The sequence below is a fragment of the Raphanus sativus genome, chromosome 7 (assembly GCF_000801105.2).
Source record: "Raphanus sativus cultivar WK10039 chromosome 7, ASM80110v3, whole genome shotgun sequence".
NCBI classification, from domain to species: Eukaryota; Viridiplantae; Streptophyta; class Magnoliopsida; order Brassicales; family Brassicaceae; genus Raphanus; species Raphanus sativus.
The window spans coordinates 4,822,865-4,841,741 of NC_079517.1; the positions used below are offsets into that span (position 1 = coordinate 4,822,865).

Genomic DNA, 18,877 nt, shown 5'->3' on the forward strand with positions numbered 1-18,877 from the left:
TTATACATCAAAAGTCAGCACTGACCATAATCTTGAAATGCTAAATAGAAAAGGAAAAAAAAGGGAAAGAAATGTCTTTTAACATTTCACTGTTATCTTTATTTCATGCAAACGAAAACTAACTCTCAGTTATGATTACCAACAATCATCAGGAGCCAATATTTGAGTTTTTTTTTCTGAAGCAAGTTTGGAATCTTACTTACTTTACCAAACAGATCTTAATAACCGAGGCAGCTCCAATACGGTGCAGCGCCACGACTGCATCACCATGATTGCAGAGTCCTCTCTGTGTCGCCGACTTCAAAGCTGCTTCGATGATAACTTCAGTGGACTCGCTATCTGTCGCCTTTGCGGATCCTTCAGCCAGCATAGGGATTAACCCTCTGTATATCAGACTGTGCCTCGCAGGTGACTCGTCGCTACAAGTCCAGTCAAATGAATCGGTTGTCATAACTGGAACAACCACCGACAGAATCGGAACAGCAGGCCTGTATTTAGCCACGAGGTTGGCCGTTGAGCCTCCACGAGTCAACACGATGATGAGCTTCGCATGCGCTTTGTTGGCGGTACGTACAGCTGACGACGCAAGACTCTCGAGCGGGCTCATAGGAAGCGGAGTTGCTCGGATCATCTCCTTGAAGATTGTGTTGTAGTCAAGCGAGCTCTCGGCTTCGATGCAGATCTTGGCCATGACTTTCACAGCTATCTCCGGATAAGCTCCTGCCGCGCTCTCCCCGCTTAGCATCACACAGTCCGTGCCGTCGAGAACAGCGTTTGCAACGTCCGTGGCTTCAGCTCGAGTTGGCCTCGGTGATTTGATCATTGACTCGAGCATCTGAGTGGCGGTGACCACTGGTTTGCCAGCGAGGTTGCACTTGTAGATCATCAGCTTCTGAGCCAAGAAGATCTTCTCTATGGGAATCTCCATCCCGAGATCACCACGAGCAACCATGAACGCATCTGTCTCGCGAAGTATCTCATCGAAGTTAACCACTCCTTCCTGGTTCTCAACCTTTGACATCAGCATTATGCTTTTAGCATGAGAACCAAGAACCCTCCGGACGTTAACAAGATCCGAACCTTTACGGACAAAGGAAAGCGCAATCATATCGATTCTGTTGGGGACACCCCAACCGAGAATATCCTCGATATCCTTGTCTGTCAAGGTGGGAAGATCAACAACAACACCGGGGAGATTCACGTTCTTTCTCTCCCCAAGCATGGCCGTGTTCTCACACCTGCACCTGACGGTTCCGGAGTCAGGATCACATGACAGGACGGCAAGGCTTATGCTTCCATCTGCACAGAGTATGGTGTTTCCTGGCTGAACATCCAAGGGAAGCTTTTTGTAGCTCATGGAGATCGTTGTCTCATCTCCTTGAATGTCATAATCGGTAGTGATTGTGATCTCCTGACCTTCCTTTAGCTGTATAGGGTTCCCATCTTTCAAGAAACCAGTACGAATCTCAGGCCCCTAAGGTTTCAAACAAAAAAAGCCAAATCAAATTGATAAGCATGCTTGGTGAAAATCAGATGGTTATAAGCTCTTCAATAAATTGATATAACATTGCTTATGCCTCAAGATTTGTTGGTTAGTATAGGTCGAGCCTGAACCAAGAAACTGAAATACACATGTAATCTCTACCATGCACCCATCGACAATAAAAACCAAAGCCCATACTCAAGATTTTAACTAATGATGAAGCCATATCAGCATTGATGAATCAATCTAGAACAACAGCTATGGTCAAATGAATTTATTTCACAAGAGGCTTTTTATATTACCTTGGTGTCAAGCATAACGGCGGCTAGGATGCCGGTATTCTGCATGGCGGTGCGGAGGTTGTTGAGGGTGTCCTGGTGGTACTCATGGCTGCCATGAGAGAAGTTGAAGCGAGCCACGTTCATACCGGCTTTGAGAAGCTTTTCGATCATGGGAACAGTGCGAGAAGCGGGTCCCAGAGTGCAGACGATCTTGGTCTTTGGGATCCTCCCATCGTTAGGCAGCTCCTTCAGTATCCCTTCTATGTCTATGTTCGACATTTTTTTCACGCTGAAACAGATTTTGATTTCACATCAACAAAAACAAGCGAAAGAAGATAACTTTATCAAATCTGATTACTCAAAATCCTAAACAAGAGCGAAGAAAGTAGACTAACTAACAAAACAGGTTTCACTCAACCGGACATGGATTACACGGAAACGGAGTGTCTGAGATTTGGATCAAGGACAGAGAGTGAGAGGTTTTACCTAAGGTCCGATGTTGGGTTTTTTTAGTTTTTGTTGTCGTGTCGGAGCAGAGAAAAGCGCCGCTTGTTTTATGGGTTTAGACTTGTGCGATGACCTCCTGGTTTTGGCTTTGTGAAGTATATATATTACTTGCTTTTTTATAAAACCAAGTTGGTAGCGACTGCCACGTCATCTCGAATTTTAAATTTAATACTCCGACTTGTATTTTTCTTTTCGGCAACAAATAAATTATATAGACTCTAGACGCATTTGTTTTTCTTTTATATGTCTGTTTTTATAACGTCCAGGAAAATACAAATAATTAACTGTACTCTAGCAAAAGAATATGCGTTGGATCTATATAATTCTTAATTTCTTATTACTTGTGTGTAATTTTTGTTTGTTTGTACGTATCCATATAAATTTGTGATTTTTTATGTATAGCGACAAGGAAATAAAGGGATTTTTATGCATTTTTTACAAAGTCTTGTTTAGTTGTTTGGGAATTTCAATGGTCATATTCCTATATGTCTCCTCTTTGTTTTCCCTCTTGGCTATTATTAAGGGGCCATTTCTTCTGCTTTTTTAGTTATTGATAAAAATAATTCAGTGTTTTCGCAAATAATATCAAAAATAATGCATCATTTTAGTTTTTGAATGGTGTTCAATTACCAAATGAGTGTTCCTTTTGTTAGCCAAAACAATCTTAAGATTAGTAGAAATCAGATAACAAAAGTAGCAGCTACTAAACTACTTCCACTAATAGCCTAATGATTAAAAACTCAGGCGTCTTGAAGCTGATATTAGCTTGCAGAAGATGTCTCGACATGAAGAAGACACATGATGCATCATTATGCATATGGCCATATGGGCTTCAAATGCGTTTGGGCGGAACGTACTGCACTCACTCTTCTTGGCATAGGAAACTACCAACGGTTTTCCAGAGACGTGCCCTTATTTGAAAACCAGAGCTAAGGATTTGCTTATTATATCGCTGAGAAGATACAAGTAAAATATATTGACCTGCATTTCCTCTGGGAGTGACTCTGAGACAGCAATAGCGTAGCAACCAGGAGCAAATTTCCCTAGAAACATGCATTAATTGCAAAGTGTTCCAATTTGCCTTAGTGTACTTCGCAAACTTCATCTCATCACCACCTTGATCTGCAACACTCGCTAGTTTACAAACCCAACAGTAAACAGTGAGTTGCATTTGTCTCGTGGGATAATATAATCCTTAAAAGCAACATCCTCACCATCTCACACTGGATGATTTCCATACCATTAGACGACGTCTTCTCTGTTACTCTCATGTGGGCCTGAGCATGGTGAGCCCATAACTTGGTCCCTTATACTGGGCTTTTTAGTTAGTTAGTTAGTTAGTTAGTTATACGGCCTACTTTTGTTAGAGGGAATGTTTGGTTAGGCTTTAGTTTCATACAATTTGACCAAACCACACATGTGTTAAACTAAACTGAATTCACCAAACCACACACGTTCCATGCAATTTGTGACATCATTATTTGTTTGAACGAGCAATAGTCCTCATAAAATAACTGAATGATCTCTTCGATATTAACCTTTTGTTGTTCTTTTTTTTTTAATCTAAAATCATTTGAAAAACGAGTTTGTTACCATTTTTTTTACAAATCAGTTGCGATAATCGTATATAAACTATTTTTACTTTTTACGTCAAAAATAAAAAACTATCTTTACTCTCAGATATTTTTACCATGATCTAGGTTGAGTAAAATATTTTTACCATGATCTAGGTTAGAATCTAGGTTAAAAACAACAATTATATAAAAAAGTAACAACACACAAGCATGGTCGAGTGGTGTGGCAGATTTGGAAATGTGCTAAAACTTCGAGTTCGAAATCTACTAAACTCAGATTATCCGTTAAATCTATCTAGCACTGGTGAACAAATCTTAAGAGATTAGTCGGTTGGATCTCGGACATCCCCGGTTATCAATTTTTTTTTTTAAAAGTGAAAAATATAAAAAAAGGTGGGGGAAAAATGCAAGTGCTTTGTTGGGAAGAGAGGAGCCGCTGATCAAAGCCACGTTTCGTGTGTCTTCATCTTCCCTTTGTTGTTGAGTCGCGCTTCCTCTCTATCTTTCCTTTTCATCTTCTTAATCGCCTCCTTCTCTCTCTGAACTTCCTTTCTCTATCTATTCTCACCGCTTTTTCCATCTCCACCGATTTTTTTTTTAAATTATATTTTAACCCTATATCTATTTCTCCTGCCATCGCCAATCCTTATCTTTTTTGTTGCTTCCTGGGTTTTTGCTTCTTCTTTGCGTAAGATTTGATTTTTTTTTCTCTCTTACCCACTTTTTGTTTTCCCTCGTATAGATCGTGTATTGATCTTCATCACCCTGTTCGATGCTGATGATTCTGCAAAGTTAGGTTTTTAATTTCATGTGGACTGTTTCGATTTTGTGTAGTTTTTCTCAAGTGACAATTGTGATTAAATCAATTGAGAAGTGGTTGTTCCGATCGAACAACCAAGTAAAGTGCAAGACTTTTATTGTTTTTGATCAGTTGATGTTTGATCTGAATGTTAATTATCCTTGCTCTGTCTCTCTGATTGTGATCAAGTAGACTCCTTGTGCTGTTTAACTTGCATTGTGGCCAAAAAAGGCCATTACTTTTGGTTTTTCTTATGGATCTAACAAAGCTTGGTTTCTCACTTTTTATGTCGCTGCAGATTAAGTTTATATGGGCTGAACTAGGATTTTTCATGGGAGTTGTGGAGGATACTGAACCTCCTTTGAAACGTGCTAAACGCGACGAGACCAACGGCTTCTCCTCCTCCTCCGGTAACTCTTCTGTTAGAGGTAGTAGTCGTTGTAGCGTGACCGACTCTTCTTTGGGAGACCTGATGGCAAGGCCTCTCACCTCCTCCTCCTCCTCCCGAGGGGATGATGATGACACTACTGTCGGCTCCAAAGGGGTCATTAAAAAATCTGAATTCGTTAGGATTATCACTAGGACTCTCTACTCGCTTGGATACGGTAAAGCCGGGGCTATGCTCGAGGAAGAATCAGGGATCCCTCTGCATCGTTCCTTCGTGGAGACGTTTCTTCAGCAGGTTAAGGAGGGCAAATGGGATGAGAGTGTTGTCACGTTGCACAGAATCGGTCTGCTGGATGAGAAGGCTGTCAAATCCGCGTCCTTCTTGCTACTAGAGCAGAAGTTCTTAGAGCTTTTGAGATTCGAAAAGATAGCTGATGCGCTAGGCACCTTGAGGAACGAGATCGAGCCTCTTCGTATTAATACGAAGCGTGTTCATGAGCTCGCTTCCTCTTTTATTATATCGCCTTCCGCTTCTTCGGGTCTAGGCAAAGAGAATGTGAGTTCAAGGTCCAAGGTTCTTGAGGAACTGCAGAGCTTGCTTCCCGCTTCTGTTATAATCCCGGAGAATAGGTTGGAGACTTTAGTTGAGAATTCACTTCACATTCAGCGGGATGCTTGTGTTTTCCATAATACTTTGGATAGTGATTTGTCTTTGTACTCTGACCATCAATGCGGGAAGCACCAAATCCCTTCTCAGACTGTTCAGGTTAGACTGCTGCTCTGATCTCTTAGTGTTAGTTTCTCGACTCTATAGGAGAGTGGCATATGTTTACAGTACAATGCTCTGCACACGTTTCCACTTCCTTGACAGGTCATCGGCCACCTGTACTCACGCTCCTCTGATTATCTAATTTACCTATGTGGCCTCGTTTTTTTGATGTTTGTAGTTTAGTCAGACTTGCAAGTGCATGTGTGCGTTAATGACATAAAATCACATTCGTTAAGTTCTCTCTCTCTACGTGAATGGTTCAGATCTTGGAGTCGCATACTGATGAGGTTTGGTTCTTGCAATTCTCGCATAATGGCAAATATTTAGCTTCATCTTCCAAAGATCAGACCGCAATTATATGGGAGGTAATAATAAATCGCTAACTAAGGCTCACCTGAACTGGGAGTTTTGTTTTGTTACCTATTTCAAGTTGAGGCTGATTTACTTTAGAGTTTACTATTCAGATCAACGCAGATGGGCACATGTCACTGAAGCATAAACTCGTTGGCCACCAGAAGCCCGTGACTGCGGTCTTATGGAGTCCTGATGATCGTCAGGTCCTTACATGTGGAGCAGAAGAGGTTATCAGACGGTGGGATGTTGATTCAGGAGACTGTGCTCACACGTATGAGAAAGGCGGCGGTATCGGTCCCATTTCTTGCGGATGGTATGCTGATGGGAAGGGAATCATCGCAGGGATGACAGACCGAAGCATCTGCATGTGGGATTTAGACGGTAGAGAGATGGAATGCTGGAAAGGTCAGAGGACGCAGAAGGTATCGGATATCGCGATGACGGACGATGGGAAGTGGCTTGTGAGTGTGTGCAAGGACTCCGTGATATCTCTGTTCGATAGGGAAGCGACGTTTGAGAGGTTGATCGAAGAGGAAGACACCATTACCTCGTTCTCGCTTTCCAACGACAACAAGTATGTGCTGGTGAATCTTCAGAACCAGGAGATCCGTCTCTGGAGTATCGAAGGTGATCCCAAGATTGTGACGAGATACAAAGGCCACAAGCGCTCGCGGTTCCTCATCAGATCGTGCTTTGGTGGCTATGAACAAGGTTTCATCGCTAGTGGAAGCGAGGATTCTCAGGTATAATCATTTAGTTAATCTATCTGGGATTAGGATTCAGAGTCTAACACAAAACATGAGCTAGTTTAGGCAGAGCGTAATGACATTGGTGATTTGCAGGTATACATATGGCACAGATCGACAGGGAAGTTAATCATTGAGTTACCAGGACATGCAGGAGCGGTTAACTGTGTGAGCTGGAGCCCAACGAACCTTCACATGATGGCTTCAGCTAGTGATGATGGCACCATAAGGATATGGGGACTTGACCGGATTAACCCACATAACCAGAAGAAGCAAGTGCAAGGAAGTAGCAGTAATGGTGTTGTGCTTCGCCAATGCAACGGGAACTGATTATGATACCTTTTTTTCTTTTTAAATCTACTTAACAGTTATGTTGTTTCTTCTTCTTCTTCGTCATCAAAACCTCTTTTTGTTTGTTTCCTTTGGCATTGGAAGCAAAAGAAAGTAGGCAAAAGCTGTTTTAAATTCTGAACCCATAAGTGGAAGGCAAAAAGATGCAATGGCAACATTTATTTCTTCTTAACCCTTCATTAAAAGTAGTGGTAAAAGTAGTTAGTGTAAACATGAAAAGTGGTACTATGAAAATAGTATTTTTGGCAATTTCTCTTTATTTTGATTCGAGTATGTTTTTTTTTAATATATATTGTACTCTATAATTTACTTTGCCTTTCTTTAGAATATTTTTCATATTCTAATATAATAGTCAGAATCACCAAAAAAACGAACGATTATTCATAAATTCGATCCTGACTGCAAAATCCCTAATTGCTATAGAGAGAGAATGGGTAGTAACCGTGCTAGGAACTTCCGGCGGCGAGGGGACGACGACGGCGATGAAAACGACGTTCGAGACGCAACCGCCGCCCCGAAACCGTCTTCAGCTCCTTCCTCGTCAAAACCTAAAAAACTCCCACCCGCGGAGCCGAAGAAGAAGCTACTCAGCTTCGCCGACGACGAGGAGGAAGAAGGAGATGGACCTCCTCGTGTGACCGTAAAGCCTAAGAACGCCAGAGATCGGAGCAAATCCTCTTCGCGTCTCGCCGCTTCGGGATCTTCTCACAGGCTCAACTCTTCCACCGTGGAGCATCGTTCTTCTTCCTCCTCCTCAACCGTTGCTCCGTCTTCCAACGTGCTTCCCCAGGCGGGTGCTTATACGAAAGAGGCACTCCTCGAGCTCCAAAGGAACACACGGACGCTTCCGTATTCTCGCCCTAGCGCTGCAAACACCGAGCCGAAGGTAGTGCTCAGAGGGTTAATCAAACCTCAGCAGCAGCAGCAGGAGAAGCAGAGCTTGACGGATGTGGTTAGACAGGTTTCGGGTTTGGACTTCGATGAGGAAGGGGAAGGGGAGGGGCCTGATGATACCTTCTTCGAACAGAGGGTGATTGAAGCTAGAGCCAAGAGGGAGAAGATGAGGCAGCCACGTTCAACGCCGGCACCTGATTTCATTTCACTGGATTGTAGTGCCGCGAATCGTTCCGCTGGTGAACTGGTTAGCGACGAGGATGCGGACTTTCAAGGAGGTTTCGTCGTCTCGCACAAAGGTAATGAGAAGGCTGTGTTTACAGCTAACGAGTCCATGACGGATATTTTATATGAGGGTGAGGATGAAGAAGAGAAGTTGTGGGAGGAGGAGCAGTTTAAGAAGGGATTTGGTAAAAGAATGGATGAAGGGTCTAATAGGATTGCAAGTAGCAATGGAGTTAGTGCGCCTTTGCATCCGCAACAGCAACCGCAGATGTATGCTTATCATGCCGGGGTACCACCTGGTTCAGTGCCCAATGTTTCTCTGCCCCCTACCATTGGTCCAGCTACAAGTGTTGATACATTACCAATGTCACAACAAGCCGAGCTTGCCAAAAAGGCATTGCAGGACAATGTTAAGAGGCTTAAGGTATTGCTCTATTTACTTGGCTTCTTCTTGATTACGAATCTAGCGACTTCTCTTAGGGTTTGGTTAATATCACTGTAGAATGTTATTCTAGTTGATTATTAACTGACGTGAACTTTTAAACATAGCTGATACGCAGAGGTTTTCCTATTGTTTCGTTGCTATTGACTAGTTATGAGATTGGTTTGATACTGAATTTGGTTTCTGATGAACTGCATTTGTCTTTTAATTATTTGCCAGGAATCTCATGCAAAAACTTTATCCTCGCTTACCAAGACAGATGAGAATTTGACTGCTTCGTTGATGAGTATCACAGATCTTGAAAGTTCTCTATCTGCAGCTGGAGACAAGTATGTCTTCATGCAAAAACTCAGAGACTTCATTTCTGTTATTTGCGACTTCATGCAGGTACGTTTTCATATTAATAAAGTGCCTCTAGTTGTATACGTATTGCTTATGTTGCAGGGTTGTCTCTTTTACTTTTGATAGACCATTGGCAACTGCTTTCTTAGTGCATCTCTTGATGTACCTTGCTTTCATCTCATTTTACTTGGAAAAATAAAAAGTAGTTAATATCAGATACTATGCCGCATTTATCTGTTTGATCTTGATTTCCAATAAAACATTGAAAAGAATGAGCCCAAACCATAATTTCATCTAATTGCCGAGGTACTCTTGGCGTATATGTTCTTTGACACTTGCAATTTGATTCTATCTTAATGAAAGAAAACGATTTCTGTTATATTGAAAACAGCACTTTCTTCGTTTTATTTTGTTGCATACAATACAATGCCTTTCCACTGGAGAACGTATACCCCTAACATATTTGCATTGGTGCTTTCATTTCCATCTGTATAAAAGATCAGCTATGATTAATAGTTTAATAATTCTACTGGATTACTCCTGATTTCTGTTTCAAATTTTCTTTCGCAGGAAAAGGGTTCCTTCATTGAAGAAATTGAAGATCAGATGAAGGACCTTAATGAAAAACATGCTTCAGCTATACTAGAAAGAAGAAGTGCTGATAACAAGGACGAGATGGTAGAGCTAGGGGCCTCCGTGAAAGCAGCTATGGCAGTTCTAAACAAACAAGGAAGCAGTACTTCAGTGATTGCTGCTGCCACAAGTGCTGCGCTTGCTGCCGCTGCTTCTATAAGACAGCAGACTCAACCAGTTAAGCTTGATGAATTGGGCAGGGACGAGAACTTGCAGAAGCGCAGGGAAGCAGAAAGAAGGGCTGCAGCACGGCAGAAAAGGCGAGCTCGATTTGAAAACAAGTGTGCATCAGCCATGGAGATTGATGGATCTTCTTTGAAAATAGAAGGAGAATCAAGCACTGATGAGAGTGACAGCGAGACTTCAGCATACAAAGAAATAAGAGATAAGATACTTATGTGTGCTGATAAGGTCTTCAGTGATGCATCTGAGGAATTTTCCCAGCTTTCAATGGTGAAGGCGAGATTTGAGAAGTGGAAGCGAGACTATTCATCTACTTATCGGGATGCTTACATGTCTTTGACCGTTCCTTCCATCTTTTCACCTTATGTCAGATTGGAGCTTTTGAAATGGGATCCTCTTCATCAAGACGTGGATTTCTTTGACATGGAATGGTAAGATATTCATGATTTTCTTCTTTTTATATTGTCCAAAAATTTCGTACCCAAAACACACTTAAATTAACCAGTAGTATGCATCACTGCGTTAGTCTCTTAGCGTGTGAAATAAAGTTAGTTAACCCCTTGTTTACCTCGGATTTGTGGAAGTATCCTGACTCGTGATCTATATCTGCAGGCACGGGTTATTATTTGATTATGGGAAGCCAGAAGATGGTGATGATTTTGCACCCGATGATACTGATGCCAACCTTGTCCCTGAGCTAGTGGAAAAAGTTGCGATTCCTAAATTGCACCACCAAATAGTTCGTTGTTGGGATATACTTAGCACCCGGGAGACAAAAAATGCTGTTGCTGCTACAACCTTGGTGACAAATTACGTTCCTGCTTCAAGCGAGGCCTTGGCAGAACTATTTGCTGCTATTCGTTCTCGTCTTATTGAAGCGATAGCAGCCATTGCGGTATGAATTTGAATTTGTTACATCTTTTGCTACTTTCCTAATAAAATCTTGTTTGAGTCTGCTATGAGTATATTGGACCGACAATATCTTATGATCCTTTCTTTGTTCTCCAGGTTCCGACATGGGATCCTCTGATATTGAAGGCTGTACCTAATGCTCCACAAGTTGCAGCATATAGGTTTGGGACATCAGTCCGTCTTATGAAAAATATATGCATGTGGAAAGACATCCTGGCGCTTCCAGTGCTGGAGAACTTAGCTCTGAGCGAGCTTTTGTTTGGAAAAGTCCTACCTCATGTCAGAAGCATTGCATCAAATATCCATGATGCTGTGACAAGAACCGAAAAGATCGTTGCTTCTTTGTCAGGAGTATGGACAGGACAAAGCGTCACAAGAACTCATAGGTAATAACGAATTCTTTCAAGAGTCAGAAGTAGAAGTTTGCTTTCTCACACTGTGGTTCTCATGGTTCATATTAGTGAAAACATCATTGTAGTCCAATCATATGACGTTGCATATCGTTCACCCATTCAGTTACAATAAGCATGAAAAGTTAAGCTATTGGTTCATAAGTGCTAATGCAAGAGTAAAGAGAGTATAGCTGTAGGATTAGGATTGAGATGTTGGCGTTACATACTTGATCTTGCAAAGTCTAGGCACTTTAGGAGTATTGGTCAGGCTATGGGTCTTTGCGCATCTCATATTAGGAACTTACCCATTTTATGTTACAATTTGGCCTTGATAATATGCTAAAACATTTTATACGATTGTGCAGTCGGCCGTTGCAGCCTCTTGTGGATTGTATTCTGACACTTAGGAAAATTATGGAGGAAAGGCTTGCCTCAGGACTGGACGATGCTGAAACCACTGGTCTTGCCAGGCGGTTAAAGAGAATACTAGTGGAGGTCCACGAACACGATCACGCCAGGGAAATTGTCAGAACATTCAATCTCAAGGAGGCAGTGTGATGAAGCTTTTTACTGGTGGGAAACTGCAAAATCAATTCAGAAATCTGTAACCTCAATGTTATCAATCAGATATACGTTTCTCCCGAGGATGTTCCATTTCAAGATTTTATCGGAGTTCTTGTACATTGGCTTTTATGTATGTAACCTCTGAGCGTATACAAACTGATATTAAGGATATTTCTTCACATCTGTACGAGGTTACATGGCAAATACAAATTTTCAATTAATATAAAGCCATATCCAGCGTCGTTGTGCTGCATTTTGGAATTTCTTTTACGCAGGTCGTCTCTATACTAAAAGGCAATTTATTTGGTAGGTGATTCAAAAAAGTGTTTCTGCTATGAACAACCTGTGATTTAACTCAAATAGCAGAAGAAAAAAAAACTTGGAAAAACCTCTAGTACTGAAGTTGTATTTGAACAGACAATCTTTAAGGGGTGGTAGTAGTAGTGGTGTCGTCTTCTTCATTTGTATCTTCTATATCAGACGAAGAATCCGCCGCTTTCTCGAATTCCACCATTTTCTCAAGTGAGTCTATGTCTCCAGCTTCAGCAAGGGCGTGTATCCGCAGCTTCTCTGCGTCTTCGCTGCAATTTTTGTAGAGAATGGACAAGTAAAGGAAGATTGCATAAGCATGAGATTTTCTTAGTTCCTTTTGAGAGGCTTCAGTCCGAGACTCTCAGGGAAAACTTACTCTGTAACTCCGAATATTTCCTTGACCATCAACGAGTTGTCTTTTGAGCAGAAGTCAGGAAGCTGTTTGAAAAAGAGAACACAGTTTAAAAAAAAAATCATAAGTCCGGACTCAAGAAGCTGTAATGTTGGTTTCAGCATCAGATCATCATAAAATGTTGAAACATTGTAATGTTATCCAAATGAATTACCTCGGAAAGATAGTAGATTTTTCCAAAAAGCGCTTGCACGGCTAGTTTTCTCTTGAACCCCTTTTCTGTAAAGCCTTGCATATTCATCACAACAGGACCTGCAAAAATCCAAATAACGCCAAGAGCAAAAATGAAGAAGACTGTTGTATCAAATGGAGAACCTTATGTTGTTTTATCACACCTTTTTCTTTAACAATACGACGAGAGATTTCATTCAAAATCTCAGGAATCTGAGAATCATCCAAACCAGAAGCTCTTCTGAGATGAATGAGACTCGCAACGAGATCAGGGTTAAACGGCTTCTCATTCAACGCATAGCGGATATACTTCCTCAATATCTCCACCATGTTAAACCCTGTCTGAATGGTAAAATACAAAAAAAGACAAAACATCAATTCTCAATCATGTTAAAAGTTATGCAACTTTGAAAATGATTACAAAGATGGAAGAAGCATAAAGTTCACACACCTTTTCTTCAATTGCCTTTAGCTCAGAGCTATTCACTGTCCCGCCTTCTTTCTGTAAAAGCTCATCTATAGATCTACAAAGCATAGCGTTCTGATTCACCTGGAGATAGAGAGATTCAAAAACACACTCTTTCATCAGTTCTTTTAAACTAGTAAAGATCACAAAGATAAAACAGAGAGTTGAAACAGAGAGAGCGAGAGAACAGAGGGAGAGACCAGTTTCTTGCGTTGAGCTTTAGGAGAGGAGAACTTCTTAACGGTTTTGACGAAGGCGGTTACGAACGTGACGCCGGCGTAAGCGAGCGGGACGGCGAGCATCCACGGCAGCTTGCTGCTTCCGACTCGGGGACCTGGAATCGCTTGAGTCACCGATCCGGTGAACTCGACTAGGTCAAGCGCCTTCTCCTGAATCCACAGCATATCCTCCTCTACTTCTTCCTCTTCTTCCTCCACCTCGCTCGAGCTCTTCTGTTTTTTGCTCTCAATCTCCGATGGTTTCTTCGAAGCTGAGGCGGAAGTTGAGAGGAGGTTCGGTTTCGAGGGACGGAGTGAGGGTAAGGAGACGAGAAACGGTGTTTTAGGGGAGGAGCGAGGGAGAAGCGATTGTTGACGAACATTGTGTTGAGTTTGACTCTGGAGAAGAAGTCGAGATGAAGGTTGGAGAAGAGACGCCATTGGTGAAGCTCGGATGCGGCGGAGCTGTACAAAAGCATGATTTGTAACACTGTTTTATTGGGCCACGGCCCATATATTATAAATTACTAACGAAAAGAAAAGTTACCTTTTCCGAATATAGGGTCTCTTTTTTACTGAAGCCCAAGATGAAGATCTTGGTCTTTGGAGACTTTAATTGACCACTTCAATTATTTTCATGTAAATTAAGATTTTCACAATTCAAATAGAATAGTCATGTTAATGCATGAGTTAACCAATGGAAGGCATATTTGCATGATGAACATACGAATTAGAATTTTACAAGGAAACCATTAGCTTCCCTTTGTCTACATTATGTCATTTAAGAAAAAAATTGAAAGAATTAAAAAAAAAAATTGGATTCTGCTTGTAGGCAGTTGAACTCGAGAGTAATTAAGGAACAAATGTCTCAAATGTTGTTGAGTTCTAAGACTAGCATATACAATTTTATACATTATCAGGCCAGAACTCCCTGAAGAAGGCTCGTTCGAATTCCTTTTCCTGTAGAAGTTTTTCGTGCTCCATTAACTTTCGCATTTTCTTTGAAAGTTTCTTGGATTGCTTAGAAACTGCTTCCTCCTGAAATTTTTTTTATAGAGTAAGAAAAAGATCAGATATACACGCCTTAGAGAGAGAGAGATAAGAGAGTATGTGCACCGGAAACTACAACTTGTACTTGTTGAATATATATCTAAGAATACAGACCTTTCCAGAATCTGTACTAGGTTTCACGGCTTTTCTCTTGGCTGGTTTTGGTTTTTCAGCTGCAGCTCCCAGTCCTCGTTTGTTATTTTTCGGCTCTGTTTGTACTGGCACCAATATACCCTGTTTGGAAGGAAACCAAATCTCTCATAAAAACTTTGAATACTTGTATACAGAGAAGCTAGTACATAATCGGGCATGAATTATCAGAAACAACAATGAAAAATCAACCAAGACACAGAAAAAAAAAAGATTCCAAACTGTGAACCAAATTCACTTGTAGAGACTTCAGCAAGATAATACACAATCTAGCACGAATTTCAAAATAAAACTTTACTCACAATCCTTGGAAACAATATCCCTATTAGGTGGTCGAAAGACACTGCATGTATAAATGCACATGTGAATTTACCTGTTCAGCGGCTCCAAGACCAGTACCTTCCTTCCAGCCTTGCTTCTTTAAGAGCTGCATATACCAATTACACACAATTGGTTTAACACCAGGTAGAGTATTTAAATCTTAAAGGGGGAAAAACACATCAACTTAAACATCACACGGCTCAACAAAAATACCTGAAACCCAATGTTGGAAGAACTGATTGCAGCCCATGAACTGCTCGATCCAGCAGACTCACCCATAGAGCTCGACTCCTATATATCCAGTGACAACCTATATACAAGGGTTCAAACCTATGTTCAAACATTCAGAACAAATTAAAAAAAAAAAAAGTTGGAATGAAAGTTAGTAGCTTTAATTTTAGGGTTAACAATTCAGATTGTAAATTCGTGCCTGGCCAGGATTGATGCACGAACCCAAAGTTTAAACAAGGAGGGATTTTCATAAACCATGATTCCGAAAAGACAATTCAAGTAACGGCGAACTCACCCAAAAGGACGTTAAACTTTCAAGCAGTCTCCCGAACAGAATCAGACCACGATTCCCTAAAGCCGAAGAGACGAGCTTCTCGAAATCCGCTTCGAGTCTCCAAAGAACAATTCGCTATTTCTGTTCGAACAACCGCCTCTGCTTGTCGTCCCTTGTCGCCGGCGTGAGGCGGTTGAGCATCTTGGTTTTATTTTAACCGCCTTCTAAAGTATAACGGGCCTTTGCTAAGAAAAAAAGCATAACGGGCCTATTTATTTAGGCCAGGCTCAATATAGGCCCATAACAAATAGCAGACGCGGACTAATCTGAACCAAATAGTAATCTGGAGTCCGTCGCACTCAGGTGGGCATAAGCACAGAGCGTCCACGCTTCACCTTCTTCCTCCTCTATATCCCCCATTCTCGATTCAAGAGAACAAAGGCCAAGTCTCTCTGTATCCCAATTCTTCGCTGAAATTTTCGTATACATGGTAGGCAATCAGTTTCTCGTATTCCCTTTGATTATCTTCGTTTCTCCATTTCTAGGTTATGCATATTTTTCTTTTCTCGATCGCAAATGTTAGGGTTTTTGGAATGTAAGACTTGATTTGTTTCAAAAGTTAGCTGAATAATTGAAAAACGCTACCTTTTCTCATACAGATCTAGAGGTTTGTGATTTTTTTTGGTATTTGATTTGATCTACTCGTTCTTCTTAGACACTGTTGATGCTTCTAGAGAGATTGAATTTATTCACTAGGTTTTGTTTGCTTTGACGTTGAAATATAGATTTTTTCCAATGATTTTTAAGTGCTTTGCTTTTTGAGTCTGATCATGCGTTTCTATATAACCTCTTATGTTCTATGCGTTGGGATTACAGGCACCTGTGAGAGGGATTCTTGGTTTGCATAGGGCAGCATCAGTTTGGAAGGAGAGTAACAGATTGGCTCCAGCTCTGAGATCATTCAGCACCACAGCTGCGTCCACTTCCACCACTCCACAGCCGCCTCCACCTCCTCCGCCTCCGGAGAAGACTCATTTCGGTGGTCTCAAGGATGAAGATCGGATTTTCACCAACCTCTACGGTCTGCACGACCCCTTTCTCAAGGGGGCGATGAAGAGAGGTGATTGGCATAGGACCAAAGATTTGGTGCTCAAGGGTACTGATTGGATTGTTAATGAGATGAAAAAGTCCGGTCTTCGTGGACGTGGTGGTGCTGGTTTCCCTTCTGGTCTTAAGTGGTCCTTTATGCCTAAAGTCTCTGATGGTCGTCCTTCTTATTTGGTTGTCAACGCTGATGAGAGTGAGCCTGGGACTTGTAAAGATAGGGAGATCATGCGTCATGACCCTCACAAGCTGTTGGAAGGGTGTTTGATTGCTGGTGTTGGGATGAGAGCTAGTGCTGCTTATATTTACATCAGGGGTGAGTATGTGAATGAACGTTTGAATCTAGAGAAGGCGAGGAGAGAGGCATATGCAGCTGGTCTCTTGGGGAAGAATGCATGTGGTTCTGGGTATGATTTCGATGTTTATATCCATTTTGGAGCTGGTGCGTACATTTGTGGTGAAGAGACTGCGCTTCTTGAAAGCCTTGAAGGGAAGCAAGGAAAACCTAGGTTGAAGCCTCCGTTCCCTGCTAATGCTGGTTTGTATGGCTGTCCCACTACCGTTACCAATGTGGAGACGGTGGCTGTTTCTCCTACCATTTTAAGGCGTGGACCAGAGTGGTTTTCGAGTTTTGGTAGGAAGAATAACTCTGGGACAAAGCTGTTTTGTATATCCGGCCATGTGAACAAGCCATGTACCGTTGAAGAGGAGATGAGTATCCCTCTCAAGGAACTGATTGAGAGGCATTGTGGAGGTGTTAGGGGTGGATGGGACAACCTGCTTGCTATCATTCCTGGAGGTTCATCTGTCCCTTTGATTCCTAAGAACATATGCGAGGATGTGCTGATGGATTTCGATGCGCTCAAGGCTGTCCAATCAGGGCTAGGAACTGCAGCGGTCATTGTGATGGATAAATCAACCGATGTTGTGGATGCAATCGCGAGGCTCTCTTACTTCTACAAGCACGAAAGCTGTGGGCAGTGCACTCCTTGCAGAGAGGGAACAGGTTGGCTCTGGATGATCATGGAGAGAATGAAAGTTGGCAATGCAAAGCTGGAAGAGATTGATATGCTTCACGAGGTAACCAAGCAGATCGAAGGACACACAATCTGTGCATTGGGTGATGCAGCTGCATGGCCAGTGCAAGGTCTGATAAGGCACTTTAGGCCGGAGCTTGAGAGAAGGATCAGGGAACGCGCTGAAAAGGAGTTGCTACAGGCTGCTGCTTAAAACCCTTCTTAACGACAGGTTTGCAACTCCAATCCTTGAAACTTTTTTGATTTCCTGTTCCAAACTTTAAAGCAAAGATCTAGTTGATTGTCAGTACTCGCCTCTTGGGGGCTCTATAGTTTCTTTTTGGTCCTTCATAATCTATACCTTTTTTTGCAGGGTATTTGCTATCATTATCGATGGAAATAAAATCTGAAGCACATTATTAGGGTTTTGGGGATGCAAAACTACTTCAGAAGGAGAAGAAGGTAATGTATTTGTTGAAATGGTTCATGTTGAACTTTAATCAAACTGTATCAGAAAGAGACTGTTTGCTCTTTTGCGTATTCTACTTTCTTTCAATGCGTGTTTGTTTTTCTCATGACTATGCTGAGATCACATTTTGGGAACAACCAACCAAAGAAAACCTTTTCATATTTGAAATAATGTATGCTCTTTTTGGGGTTTATAATCAATCAATGGTTCTATTTGGCTTGTTGTGGAAAATATCTATACCCGTAGTTGATCTGTATCATTGTGATTAGTCGCAACTGGTAGAATCTTAATCTTGGTGTGACTATTCTCATTTTATGTTCACATTAAAAAGAGGAAAAAGATAAATGTTAGAAAGACCTGTGAATTGATGGGACAAGTATGGTAGGGGACTGGTTTGGTTTGGTTTGGTTTGGTGGATGTTTATGGATAAGACGTACGTCACCATCTTCTTCTAACTTCTTTGTCCACTTCTGCAGTTTATTTCCAATATTCAACTTCTTTCCTAATCGACAACATTACAAGATTGAGATGTAGTGAAAGTAAATCTATACATAATACATATCAAGTCAGTATTTGTAAAAGCTTTGTTGCACAGTGACTAGGCACTAAAACACATACTGCATAAACCCGACAGTGTATTTTGTAGGCAACTTCTTTTTGGGTAAAAGTTTCTTAGGCAACTTTTCTTTTTTGAGAAAGATTTGAAGTTAATTCAAAAAGCATGTAAAATAATTAAAAAGCCTAAGGACTTCAACTCTTAGGCAACTTACATGTTTTTTTTTATAATGGAAAGTGTAATCTAAAGTTTGCTAACACAGAAAAAGTCTAAACTAATAATACTAAAT

At 41.3% G+C, this 18,877-nt stretch overlaps 6 protein-coding genes across 11 annotated transcripts; 3 read left to right on the plus strand and 3 right to left on the minus strand.

Annotated features, from left to right (window-relative positions):
* Nucleotides 1–60: 60 nt before the first annotated feature.
* On the minus strand, nucleotides 61–2,374 carry LOC108818055 (pyruvate kinase, cytosolic isozyme). 3 transcript variants are annotated; one of them, XM_018590907.2, is made up of 3 exons: nucleotides 2,251–2,374; nucleotides 1,786–2,053; nucleotides 61–1,474 (listed from the first exon to the last, which is right to left on the minus strand). In XM_018590907.2, the coding sequence occupies exons 2-3, from the start codon at nucleotides 2,041–2,043 to the stop codon at nucleotides 200–202; spliced, it is 1,533 nt and encodes a 510-aa protein (XP_018446409.1). In that variant the 5' UTR covers nucleotides 2,044–2,053; nucleotides 2,251–2,374; the 3' UTR covers nucleotides 61–199. The 3 variants fall into 3 exon arrangements, with proteins under 3 accessions (XP_018446409.1, XP_018446411.1, XP_018446410.1); XM_018590909.2 differs by having other exon boundaries at nucleotides 2,183–2,306; XM_018590908.2 differs by having other exon boundaries at nucleotides 2,160–2,289.
* A 1,820-nt stretch (nucleotides 2,375–4,194) lies between these two features.
* On the plus strand, nucleotides 4,195–7,423 carry LOC108817163 (WD repeat-containing protein 26 homolog). Of its 3 annotated transcripts, none has more exons than XM_018589779.2 (5): nucleotides 4,195–4,324; nucleotides 4,943–5,797; nucleotides 6,064–6,165; nucleotides 6,265–6,897; nucleotides 6,997–7,423. In XM_018589779.2, exons 2-5 carry the CDS (start codon nucleotides 4,976–4,978, stop codon nucleotides 7,228–7,230), a joined length of 1,791 nt encoding a protein of 596 aa, XP_018445281.1. In that variant the 5' UTR covers nucleotides 4,195–4,324; nucleotides 4,943–4,975; the 3' UTR covers nucleotides 7,231–7,423. The 3 variants fall into 3 exon arrangements, with proteins under 3 accessions (XP_018445281.1, XP_056847309.1, XP_018445279.1); XM_056991329.1 differs by lacking the exon at nucleotides 4,195–4,324 and adding an exon at nucleotides 4,331–4,636; XM_018589777.2 differs by lacking the exon at nucleotides 4,195–4,324 and adding an exon at nucleotides 4,331–4,533.
* Nucleotides 7,424–7,613: 190 nt separating this feature from the next.
* LOC108817162 (transcriptional repressor ILP1) lies at nucleotides 7,614–12,091 on the plus strand. Its single transcript, XM_018589776.2, has 6 exons — nucleotides 7,614–8,794; nucleotides 9,032–9,199; nucleotides 9,725–10,401; nucleotides 10,583–10,865; nucleotides 10,979–11,268; nucleotides 11,640–12,091. Exons 1-6 carry the CDS (start codon nucleotides 7,682–7,684, stop codon nucleotides 11,830–11,832), a joined length of 2,724 nt encoding a protein of 907 aa, XP_018445278.1. The 5' UTR covers nucleotides 7,614–7,681; the 3' UTR covers nucleotides 11,833–12,091.
* A 32-nt stretch (nucleotides 12,092–12,123) lies between these two features.
* On the minus strand, nucleotides 12,124–13,911 carry LOC108817165 (uncharacterized). The gene is made up of 6 exons (XM_018589780.2): nucleotides 13,400–13,911; nucleotides 13,185–13,283; nucleotides 12,898–13,075; nucleotides 12,717–12,814; nucleotides 12,527–12,588; nucleotides 12,124–12,419 (listed from the first exon to the last, which is right to left on the minus strand). Exons 1-6 carry the CDS (start codon nucleotides 13,856–13,858, stop codon nucleotides 12,263–12,265), a joined length of 1,053 nt encoding a protein of 350 aa, XP_018445282.1. The 5' UTR covers nucleotides 13,859–13,911; the 3' UTR covers nucleotides 12,124–12,262.
* A 310-nt stretch (nucleotides 13,912–14,221) lies between these two features.
* On the minus strand, nucleotides 14,222–15,645 carry LOC108817166 (G-patch domain-containing protein C1486.03). 2 transcript variants are annotated; one of them, XM_018589781.2, is made up of 5 exons: nucleotides 15,465–15,645; nucleotides 15,152–15,248; nucleotides 14,991–15,044; nucleotides 14,582–14,701; nucleotides 14,222–14,455 (listed from the first exon to the last, which is right to left on the minus strand). In XM_018589781.2, exons 2-5 carry the CDS (start codon nucleotides 15,215–15,217, stop codon nucleotides 14,324–14,326), a joined length of 372 nt encoding a protein of 123 aa, XP_018445283.1. In that variant the 5' UTR covers nucleotides 15,218–15,248; nucleotides 15,465–15,645; the 3' UTR covers nucleotides 14,222–14,323. The 2 variants fall into 2 exon arrangements, with proteins under 2 accessions (XP_018445283.1, XP_018445285.1); XM_018589783.2 differs by having other exon boundaries at nucleotides 15,152–15,268.
* Nucleotides 15,646–15,781: 136 nt separating this feature from the next.
* Nucleotides 15,782–18,246, plus strand: LOC108817836 (NADH dehydrogenase [ubiquinone] flavoprotein 1, mitochondrial). The gene is made up of 3 exons (XM_018590652.2): nucleotides 15,782–15,933; nucleotides 16,320–17,795; nucleotides 17,937–18,246. Exons 1-2 carry the CDS (start codon nucleotides 15,931–15,933, stop codon nucleotides 17,775–17,777), a joined length of 1,461 nt encoding a protein of 486 aa, XP_018446154.1. The 5' UTR covers nucleotides 15,782–15,930; the 3' UTR covers nucleotides 17,778–17,795; nucleotides 17,937–18,246.
* The last annotated feature ends 631 nt before the right edge of the window (nucleotides 18,247–18,877 follow it).

Excerpts from the sequence above, each read along its gene's own strand:
- LOC108817166 (XM_018589781.2), bottom strand. The coding sequence starts at position 15,217 with ATGGGTGAGTCTGCTGGATCGAGCAGTTCATGGGCTGCAATCAGTTCT. Across the intron at positions 15,045-15,151 it reads CTTCCAACATTGGGTTTCAG|CTCTTAAAGAAGCAAGGCTG; the intron begins GTATTTTTGTTG and ends TGGTATATGCAG. Across the intron at positions 14,702-14,990 it reads GTCTTGGAGCCGCTGAACAG|GGTATATTGGTGCCAGTACA; the intron begins GTAAATTCACAT and ends CCTTCCAAACAG.
- LOC108817163 (XM_018589779.2), top strand. The coding sequence starts at position 4,976 with ATGGGAGTTGTGGAGGATACTGAACCTCCTTTGAAACGTGCTAAACGC. Across the intron at positions 5,798-6,063 it reads TCCCTTCTCAGACTGTTCAG|ATCTTGGAGTCGCATACTGA; the intron begins GTTAGACTGCTG and ends TGAATGGTTCAG. Across the intron at positions 6,898-6,996 it reads GTGGAAGCGAGGATTCTCAG|GTATACATATGGCACAGATC; the intron begins GTATAATCATTT and ends GGTGATTTGCAG.
- LOC108818055 (XM_018590907.2), bottom strand. The coding sequence starts at position 2,043 with ATGTCGAACATAGACATAGAAGGGATACTGAAGGAGCTGCCTAACGAT. Across the intron at positions 1,475-1,785 it reads CCGTTATGCTTGACACCAAG|GGGCCTGAGATTCGTACTGG; the intron begins GTAATATAAAAA and ends TTGAAACCTTAG.
- LOC108817162 (XM_018589776.2), top strand. The coding sequence starts at position 7,682 with ATGGGTAGTAACCGTGCTAGGAACTTCCGGCGGCGAGGGGACGACGAC. Across the intron at positions 10,866-10,978 it reads AAGCGATAGCAGCCATTGCG|GTTCCGACATGGGATCCTCT; the intron begins GTATGAATTTGA and ends TTTGTTCTCCAG. Across the intron at positions 11,269-11,639 it reads AGCGTCACAAGAACTCATAG|TCGGCCGTTGCAGCCTCTTG; the intron begins GTAATAACGAAT and ends ACGATTGTGCAG.
- LOC108817165 (XM_018589780.2), bottom strand. The coding sequence starts at position 13,858 with ATGGCGTCTCTTCTCCAACCTTCATCTCGACTTCTTCTCCAGAGTCAA. Across the intron at positions 13,284-13,399 it reads AAGCTCAACGCAAGAAACTG|GTGAATCAGAACGCTATGCT; the intron begins GTCTCTCCCTCT and ends CTCTATCTCCAG. Across the intron at positions 13,076-13,184 it reads TAAAGGCAATTGAAGAAAAG|ACAGGGTTTAACATGGTGGA; the intron begins GTGTGTGAACTT and ends TTTACCATTCAG.